We start from the raw sequence: 10,313 nt of genomic DNA on the forward strand, positions 1-10,313 counted from the left end.
CTGGACACAGAGAACAAATGGACGGCTGTTCGCCAGCTGGCTTGGAAGAATGGGCACGTGCACTTACCAGGGCGGGCGTAAACCGTCTTAGAGTATTTTGGTGTTTTCACAATGAACCACAGTTCTAGAACAACGGTAGTGCAGCTTCTGGGGTTGTGGTCTCAAGTGCCGCGAAACGAGGGGAGGTGCGTACGTTGTCAATCGACAGGCAACGTTTACAACTCAGCCGCCCTTTTCCGATCGTTGTGTAGACATACCATACGGTGAAATATGTATAAGCTGTTCGTAGAGTGTCAGTGAACAAAATACACGTATGCTAAGCAACATTCATCGCTTTCCTGGTAGCTTTGAGAAAATGAATATAGCACAACATAACATCGCAGCTGTACACGAATCTGGTAGCAAGAAATTGTGAAGTCACTTCTTTCATGGCAAAAAACTTTACTTGGTACTGCTCAGTAACCGTTTCGGTGAACAAAGCAAACAGCTTGCATGTGGAGGCAAACTATTCGCTTTCCACAGAGCCATTCACAAATGGATGTCCTGTAACCATGCCATCTCTGACAAGGAAGGTGTTCAGCTTGCATCGACACACCAGATATTAGTTACTCTAACAGACACCCTAGACGGTTTGTGGCGCGTAATTTATTGACGTTTACCACATCTCAGGGGCGTAAAAAGCGCTATCTGCTGGTATCTGGAGAAGCACACGTGGCCGTAGTGAAATTCCAAGGATTGCGCAACAAGCACACTTCCATAGACGTTAAGCTTAACAATTGCTAAAGGTTTATTGTCTGCTAGAAAAAGATCCATCTTTCTGCTGCTTAATCAACAGTGATGGCAAAACTTTCAGCGGTTATAATGTGTGTCCTGCTCGGTAGGGACATTGAGAAAATTACCGGCTACAAATTGTCGCACTTCACACGACGGTGTTTTATAACTAATCAATGTCCTACAGATGCCTAACACCCTCTTGTAAGCCGTCGATTTACCGGAAGCGAAGCCACAGCTGGGCAGGCGATTTTTTACGGGCCCGAATACCATCAACGTCCATTCAGTTGTCGATACTTCTTACGCCACAACGAATCTCTCGAAGATGTCGTAGCAATTCTGCTTTCACTGTAATTTAGATATGCGTCATATTGACTCTTTATCCTGTGAAAAATCGATAGGGAGTTTTTATAACGGCATGTAGATCCCTTGTCCAACGCACAGGCTTAAGCGGATAATGCTATATTCAACCTACGCCATCTGACGACCAGCTGTTGAGTTATTGTTACGTGACTACAGTTGTTGCAAAACGAGACTGCTGACGCGCAACATAAGTGTAGATGGGACGTCCGAATTGGGCCATTTTACGATTTATAGTGAGCCTTGCTTTCGCGTCGGACAACTGTTGTTTGGGATCCAGGAATGGTTCCACAGGAGCCGCAGTGCTGATTGGCCTTTAGTTCCAACATACTAACAACGGGATTAACGAAGCCGCCGGTGGTGGACAACTTTGTAATGCATAGACCAGTAGTCCTACTAGGGCAGTCAAATAAGGCAGATACAGAAATTATGGCTCGCTTAATTATAGATCTTACTCACAGAGTTTTGATCTACAGAATTGTAAACGAATTCACCTATGGGTCAACGAAAACATTCGGCCACTACAACCACCGGACTTATTTTTCTTTCTCAGTGAGCCTTAACGCGCAATACGAACGGATTTTGGGGGCGTTGGTGATCGCTTGTACAATGAACACTTTAGGAGCAAGGAATTTCGCAGCGCAACAAGACTCAGTCACACCCATGTGAAATAAGCAGAAAACAGGGCCTTTCGGAAATAATAGCGTTGCACACTACTATAAATCCGCCAGCGGTTTACGCTTTGTAGTAATCCGGAATTCAGGGTATTGTGTTTTTAATAATATGAGACAAATAAGAAGGATTTGGCGCCCCATTAATACATAGAACCCCATCAGATTCGAATCACTCCGTTTTTGCGAAAAATTTCGCACAGGTTTTGAAGCCAAGCGTGGATACGTGTCAACGAGGGAGCTAGCTGCCCAGTGATGAAAGGTTAAGGAGTAGTTGTGTATCATTTTTTCGCTTGTGTCATTCAGGTGAATGACAGCCGCCAAACAAAAAGATCAAAGCCGACCCTGTTATCTCGGGCAAAAGCCTCGATCTTTGTCATCAATCTGTGAATCCTTATAGTAATACTAATAATGTTTATTCCCAACTTGTGGGTGGCGTACCGTCCGGCATGATCACGCGTTTACAGTCAGAGTGGGGTATGACGTAGACGACCAGCAACCGATCGTTGACCTTTGTAGTATAATTATTAACCTTTGCAGCTCGTGGGCGAGTGGCGAGACGGTTGGGCGTGGGGTTTCGCCGAACTGTACTCCCCCCATAGTTTGTTGACACATTTTCGAAGTCGAGGGTAGTACGCAGTAGTCTCAGTTGCTCGTGGGTCCTGTCTCTTCAGGGTCAAGGTTTTGGTGTGGGATTCCGTCTCACATCCCCCAATAGCTCACGTTATAAATATTGGCTACTGGGCACTGGTTTCCGGGTGTATCTCATACCTAATTTGCGATGCTACCTATGCGAGAAACATTGGTTTAGACTGACGTATTATCCTTGATTATAGTTGCTGGGACGACAAAGAATGTAGCTGTTCCCACCAAAATAATTTGGTAGATAATAGGCATTTTCGGTTTTAGGAATACTGTGACAAGGTTTTACGGATTTTTGTGGAAGTGCAATTTCGAAAATTCCGAGAAGTGATATTCTAGGGAAGCTATTACAATGGAAACTGTAATCTCAGGCACTGATGCGATCACCAGGCTCCTAGCAGCATAAGAATTCGATGAAAGCTAGTTAGTTATCTGACGGTTACACGACGGTCTAGTAACCACTCAGCATCATTGGTTGGTAGTTACTTGTAATACGAGGGCCACCAAATGGCGATTTTTGTGGTTGCCTTAAGACTAAGGACTCTACCGTAATTTGCTTTTGACGGCTCTTAGATAGATACTTAATTGCACTTCGATTTCAAATAACGGCGACGTAACCGGTGTGCAACCGTATTTCGCTGATTTTGAGCAGATTGTTCAGCGTGAAAACGACATTTCACAGGTGCAAAAATACAAAGCGACCGTTTCAATACCGTATTTTCCGATTACAGCTACTTTAAATAGGTGCCCACATAAAGTGGTCTGTTGTATCCTTGGTGAATAACATCGTCACAACTTAGTATTACCCCTGAGTGACCATCTGATGGCCATTAAGCCATTCGTTTACCTATTTTTACGGATGAGTAACCATGAAAAATGTTTCAAGGTGGCCCTTCAGCGGGTGGTGAATACGTTTTACGGTTAAAATCCACAAAACAACTTTGACGTAATGATCCATGTCCATTACCGCACTGGTTAACGATGAAGAACGTCGGAGGCGTTCCCATGGTTAAGTTAGGGACTGGTACCCAAATTTTTGCACTTTGCTGTACAGCTTGTGGAGACGGTGGCAGTGCAACAAATGGAATACATGCTGACTCAACACACGTTGGTTTTACACCACCGCATTCTCCGAGAAACCCGGCGGTGCATTTATTCACAGCGAACTGCCGCATTGCGCATGGAAATCCGGACGCGATGATGCGTACAAAAGACCGTTCTTAGACGACCGGTAACCGGGTTGATCCAATGTCCCCCTTCCGGGTAAGGGATAGCCCTGAGGGGGATGAAAAATCATTACACAAACATTTACAAAAAATACAACGTGCGGTTCGTTGGTTTAAGGACGAAGAGCTTCGGTCCAAAGAATGCAGGACCAGCGTGAAAATTTCGGCCACGTTGTTCATTGTAGGCGCCTGAATCAGCGACAAGACACCAGAGTTAGCATAAGTTGCCTCAAGTCTGGTACCGTCGAACGACCTATCCAAGTGTCAACAAAACCTTATGCCAGTCAGTGCTGCCCGTTTCCGAGCTACTTCTGAATTTCCTCCCTTAAATACTACCGCTTGCTGTCGTTAGAAAATGGGTTGGCGAAAGGTGTCTCGGGAAGAATAGTTAGCAAAGTATTTTCGATCGTGTAGAAACGGCATCTTTTTCAGCTTAGTTCTTGGCCTGAGGCTCCTAAACTAGCGTTCATGTCACAACAGCCACTAAATTTGCAAAAGGTATATCAACGCCCAAAATTCAGAAACAATTGTACAGCGCATCATATACATAGCGTATGCGGCAACAATTTTCTGGAAGTTTTGACGCCTGGATGCGGCATTGTCAACCGGCGTTCGGCCAATAGTGAGTCATGATTAACTTTGGGTCAGGACTTCCGACCAATCCGATCTTGGCTTGATGCTGGACCAGCGGGCGTCCCGAAATTCTTGGCCAATCGCGCGTGGGATATTCTTCTCGGCCGTAGCAGCAACTGACTGGAAGCGGTAAGTCGTGATCCTTATGGAAATCCGCCTTACAGATAGCTTACTTTCAATCACGGTACACAATTGAGTGTAACGAACAGAACTTTGTCCATCAAGCTGACCTAAGCAACGTTAATGGCGAATTCGTCAACCAAGGCCTGTCTGAGATGGAAGTTTACTTGGTCACCCATGCATGCAACCACCAGGTGGTTGCAACGAAGGAGCGGAAATATTTCGTCTGGGGCAGTTAACTTAGATAATCAACACTGAGCTATCATCATTATTGTCATCATACTCATTAACTGCAAGGGATACGTACTTGTGGTACAGTTGCTCTACCCGCCGCAGTTTCGTTCATCGGTGATTTGAGGAGATCCTGCAGGCAGCTGTGCATTGCAGGTTTGTCAGTGAACTTCAAACTGGGGAGATCTGGAAGGGACCTATGTGTTTAAGACAATAACCTGGATGCATGAGTGCCGTTGACGGCGCGACTGCACCATGTTTTTCCATGTCTCCAACCCCTGATGTGTTTTGTCTCTGGGTCCACACCCAGAGCGGTGGCAATAACCGGCGCAACTGAATTTGCTGGTTATAGCTTCCATAATTCACTGCCAAATGATTGTTTGACCTTTAATGTCTCGCCCCACGCTTTACGCGGCTGTATGAAAAAAACCCTTCGACTGGCAAACGGAGCACGTGATTAAGTCACCGCAACCTATCGTGTGATCGGTTCATCTGTCTTGGGCGACTTATTTCTTCCGCAGGCCATTCGACATACTTCTGCATTAGTAATCCGGTGTTCTTACGAGACTCGGTCAATGGTCCGAAGGTATCCATTGCCAAACATTGTCTTTTGATGTCCACAGCGTGCAGCGGCCAGGTTTCTAACCTGTTTAGTAGTATGAAGCGCACCAGGGCATTACAAACTCGAACCTTGGCGGATGAGGTGATGTCACGCCAGCTTCGGAGGTGATGCGGGTTCAAGAAGTCTGCTCTGGGCTTCCCAATTCGGATGAAAATTTCATCCTTGGCGAGACCTTATATACTATACAGCTGCCGAGGCGGACGAAGTTGTCTACTACATCAGTTGACTCACTTGCAAGCAGGAGATTGGGTTTCGAGCCCACACTGGCTTGCAGCAGCTCTCTACATTTTGTAGGTATGGAGTGCATTCCAAACCGTGAGGCAGAATTGCTTAAGTTTTTTTCCACTATTGCTTGGACTACGGTGGCCTCAGATCCAAGAACGGCTGTGCATTCTGCGCAAACGCCCTGGAGTATTTTGACCCCACATACAGAGGTTAATTGTGAGTCTCAAATGATCGTATTAACAGCAAAGTTGAAGAGAAAATAAGACAGTCTTGTTTGACATCACTTAATGTGGTGAACTCAGCCGGGAGCCCTCCGAGCTGGTGTACAGCGCCTTAAGGAGGGTCAATAATTTACTTATGCTTGACAGTCTACTGGGTCAAAGATAGTTTTCAAGTCCAGGAAGATAACCTTTGTTGGGCGTTGGAAACAGTGTTGCTGTTCCAGAATCTGTCGGAGGGTGAAAATATGGTCTTTCACGGTGAAATCCAGCTTGATCTTCACGGATCCGCCTTTCCCTGTGTTCAGTAAACCTTCGAAGGATAAGACCAGAGAGTACCTTCGATGTCGCAGCTACAAAACTGATGCCACGGTGGTTTTCACACAGTGTTCGCGTAACCCTTTTGAACATAGGAATGACTATCGACATGCTTTATTCTGCAGGCATTTTCTATTTATTCCACATCGCATCAGTAAGCTTTGTTAGGTCAATCACCAGGTTTTCTCCGCGTTTTGAAACGGCTGGATGCAGACCGTTTGGCCCTGGTGCCTCCTCATGCTTCAGTACGGATATTTCCCGGGCTTGAAATTGCTGTCAATAACGCATCAGATTCCGAACCGGAAGACCCGTTGTTCGAACCCAACTTCAGCATCTCGACGGCTGCTGTCTAAGCTTGGGCAACCTGGCAGNAACTTCCGAGAAGTGATATTCTAGGGAAGCTATTACAATAGGAACTGTAATCTCAGGTACTGATGCGATAGCAAGGCTCCTAGCAGCATAAGAAGTCGATGAAAGCTAGTTATCTGAAGGTTACACGAAGGTCTAATAGCCACTCAGCATCGCTGGTTGGTAGTAACTTGTAATATGTGGGCCACCAAATAGCGATGTTTGTGGTTGCCTTAAGACTAAGGACTTTACCATAAGCCGCGTTTGACGGTTCTCAGATAGATGATTAATTGCACTTCGATTTCAAATGGCGGCGACGTAACCGTATTTCGCCGATTTTGAGCAGATTTCTAAGCGTGAAAACGAAGTCTCACAGGTGCAAAAATACAAAGCGACCGTTTCAATACCGTATTTTCCGGTTACAGCTACTTTCAATAGGTGCCCGCATAAAGTGGTCTGTTGTATCCTTAGTGAATAACAACTTAGTGTTACCCCTAAGTGATCATCTGATGGCTATTAAGCCATTCGCTTACCGACTTTAACGGATGAATAACCATGAAAAATGTTTCAAGGTGGCCCTTCAGCGGCTTGTGAGTACGTTTTACGGTTAAATCCACAAAACAACTCTAACGTAATGATCCATGCCCATTACCACACGGTTAACGATGAAGAACATCGGAGGCGTTCCCATGGTTAAGTTAGGGACTGGTAACCAAATTTTTAAACTTTGCTGTACAGCGTGTGGGGACGATGGTAGTGCAGCAAATGGAATACATGCTGCCTCGACCCAAGTTGGTTTTAGACCACCGCATTCTCCGAGAAAACCGGCGGTGCATTTATTCACAGCAGACTGTCGTATTACGCGTGCAAATCCGGGCGTGATGATGCATATAAGAGACGGTCCTTAGAGGACCGGTAACCAGGTTGATCCAATGTCCCCCTTCCGGAGAAGGGATAGCCCTGAGGGAGGATGAAAAATCATTACACAAACATTTACAAAAAATACAACGTGCGGTTCGTTGGTTTAAGGACGAAGAGCCTCGGTCCGAAGAATGCAGGTCCAGCGTGAACAATTCGGCCACGTTTCCCATTGTAGGCGTCTGAATCAGTGACATGACATCAGAGTTAGCATAAGTTGCCTCAAGTCTGGTACCATCGAACGGCCTATCCAAGTGTCAGCACAACTTTATGCCGTTTCCGAGCTACTTCTGAATTTCCTCCCTTAAATACTACCGCGTGCCGTCGTTAGAAAATGGGTTGGCAAAAGGTGTCTCGGGAAGAACAGTTAGCCAAGTATTTTCGATCGCATAGAAACGGCATCTCTTTCATCTTAGTTCTTGGCCTGAGGCTCCTAAACTAGCGTTCATGTCGAAACAGCCACTAAAGTTGCATAAGGTATATCAACGCCCAAAAGTCAGGAACAATTGTACAGTGCATCATATACATAGCGTATGCGGCAACAATTTTCTGGAAGTTCTGACGCCTTCTGGATGCGGCATTGTCAACCGGCATTCGGCCAATACTGAGTCATGATTGACTTTGGGTCAAGACTTCCGACCAATAGGATCTTGACCAGCGGGCGTCCCGAAATTCTTGGCCAATCGCGCGTGGGATATTCTTCTCGGCCGTAGCAGCAACTGACTGCAAGCGGTAAGTCGTGATCCTTATGGAAATCCGCCTTACAGATAGCTTACTTTCAATCACGGTACACAATTGAGTGTAACGAACAGAACTTTGTCCATCAAGCTGACCTAAGCAACGTTAATGGCGAATTCGTCAACCAAGGCCTGTCTGAGATGGAAGTTAACTTGGTCACCCATGCATGCAACCACCAGGTGGTTGCAACGAAGGAGCGGAAATATTTCGTCTGCAGCACTTAACTTAGATCAGTAACACTGAACTATCATCATTATTGTTATCATACTCATTAACTGCGAGGAATACCTACTTGTGGTACAGTTGCCGCAGTTTCGTTCATCGGTGATTTGAGGAGATCCTGCAGGTAGCTGCGCATTGCAGACGGTAGCTGATATAATTGATGCGTATATATAGGATTGTCAGTGGGCTTCAAACCGGGGAGATCTGGAAGAAGGGACCTATGTGTTTAAGACAATAACCTGGATGCATGAGTGCCGTTGACGGCGCGACTGCACCATGTTTTTCCATGTCTCCAACCCCTGATGTGTTTTGTCTCTGGGTCCACACCCAGAGCGGTCACAATAACCAGCGCAACTGAATTTGCTGGTTATAGCTTCCATAATTCACTGTTAAATGATTGTTTGACCTTTAATGACTCGCTCCACGCTTTACGTGGTTGTATGAAAAGAGCCCTTCGACTGGCAAACGGAGCACGTGATCAATTCATTTTTCTTGGGCAAGTTATTTCTTCCGCAAGCCATTCGACATACTTCTGCATTAGTAATCCGGTGTTCTTACGAGACTCGGTCAATGGTCCGAAGATATCCATTGCCAAACATTGTCTTTTGATGTCCACAGCGTGCAGCGGCCAGGTTTCTAACCTGTTTAGTAGTATGAAGCGCACCAGGGCATTACAAACTCGAACCTTGGCGGATGAGGTGATGTCACGCCAGCTTCGGAGGTGATGCGGGTTCAAGAAGTCTGCTCTGGGCTTCCCAATTCGGATGAAAATTTCATCCTTGGCGAGGCCTTATATACTATACAGCTGCCGAGGCGGACGAAGTTGTCTACTACATCAGTTGACTCACTTGCAAGCAGGAGATTGGGTTTCGAGCCCACACTGGCTTGCAGCTCTCTTTGTGAGCAAACACCCGGGAGTATTTTGACCCTACATACAGAGGTTAATTGTGAGTCTCAGATGATCGTATTAGTAGCAAAGTCGAAGAGGAAATAGGACAGTCTTGTTTGACATCACTTAATGTGGTGAACTCAGCCGGGAGCCGTCGGAGCTAGCGTTCAGCGCCTTAAGGAGGGTCAGTAATTAATTTATGCTTGACAGTCTACTGAGTCAAAGGTAGTTTTCAAGTCCAGGAAGATAACCACTGTTGGGTGTTGGAAACATTGTCGCTGTTCCAGAATCTGTCGGAGGGTGAAAATATGGTCTTTTACGGTAAAATCCAGCTTGATCTTCACGGATCCGCCTTTCCCTGTGTTCAGTAAACCTTCGAAGGATAAGACCAGAGAGTACCTTCGATGTCGCAGCTACAAAACGGATGCCACGGTGGTTTTCACACAGTGTTCGCGTAACCCTCGCGTAACCCTTTTGAAGATTGGAATGACTATCGACATGCCTTATTCTGCAGGCACTTCCTATTTACTCCACATCGCGTCAGTCAGCTTTGTTAGGTCGATCACTAGGTTTTCTCCACGTTTTGAAACAGCTGGATGCAGACCGTTCGGCCCTGGTGCCTCCTCACGCTTCAGTACGGATATTTCGTGCCTTATTTCTTCTTCCAACGGGCGACTATGGTTTACATTCCATTCGCTTGTATGCGCTATCTTCAGTGGCTGTGTTGCCAGGTGGCCTTCTTTCCACTCGATTGTACTGCGAGTGAATTGAGTAGCTGCCTTTCTCACTTACCATTTCATTGACCGTTGTTTTTTATGGCCAGTTGATCGTATCAGTTGATATGGAGCATTCCATTTCCAGTGGCAAAAGGCTTCTCCATATTGTGGGCTTTCGATGTCCACCAGACCTCCCGGTCTTTCCTTAGGCTCTTTGCTGTTTGGCGAGAGATGGATTTGTGTGCGCCGTCCTACTCACTGCTTACTGTCAAATTTCCCGGGCTTGAAATTGCTGTCATTAACGCATCAGATTCCGAACCGGAAGACCCGTTGTTCGAACCCAACTTCAGCATCTCGACGGCTGCTGTCTAAGCTTGGGCAACCTGGCAGTATCCCAGCACTCCTGTTGGCGTGGCAGCTAGGCGCCGAGTGATTCCTACAGTCG

At 46.2% G+C, this 10,313-nt stretch overlaps 1 protein-coding gene across 1 annotated transcript in view; it reads right to left on the bottom strand.

Annotated features, from left to right (window-relative positions):
- Window positions 1-8,333: 8,333 nt before the first annotated feature.
- Window positions 8,334-10,313, bottom strand: part of T265_13192 (hypothetical protein) — a gene marked incomplete at both ends in the record, with an annotated part of 68,407 nt that continues 66,427 nt past the window's right edge. Inside the window, one exon of the mRNA XM_009167709.1 lies at window positions 8,334-8,467. Coding sequence (XP_009165973.1) covers window positions 8,334-8,467 — 134 coding nt within the window. The remainder of the gene's footprint in view (window positions 8,468-10,313) is intronic.

The sequence above is a fragment of the Opisthorchis viverrini genome, assembly GCF_000715545.1.
Source record: "Opisthorchis viverrini unplaced genomic scaffold opera_v5_45, whole genome shotgun sequence".
Classification (NCBI taxonomy): Eukaryota; Metazoa; Platyhelminthes; class Trematoda; order Opisthorchiida; family Opisthorchiidae; genus Opisthorchis; species Opisthorchis viverrini.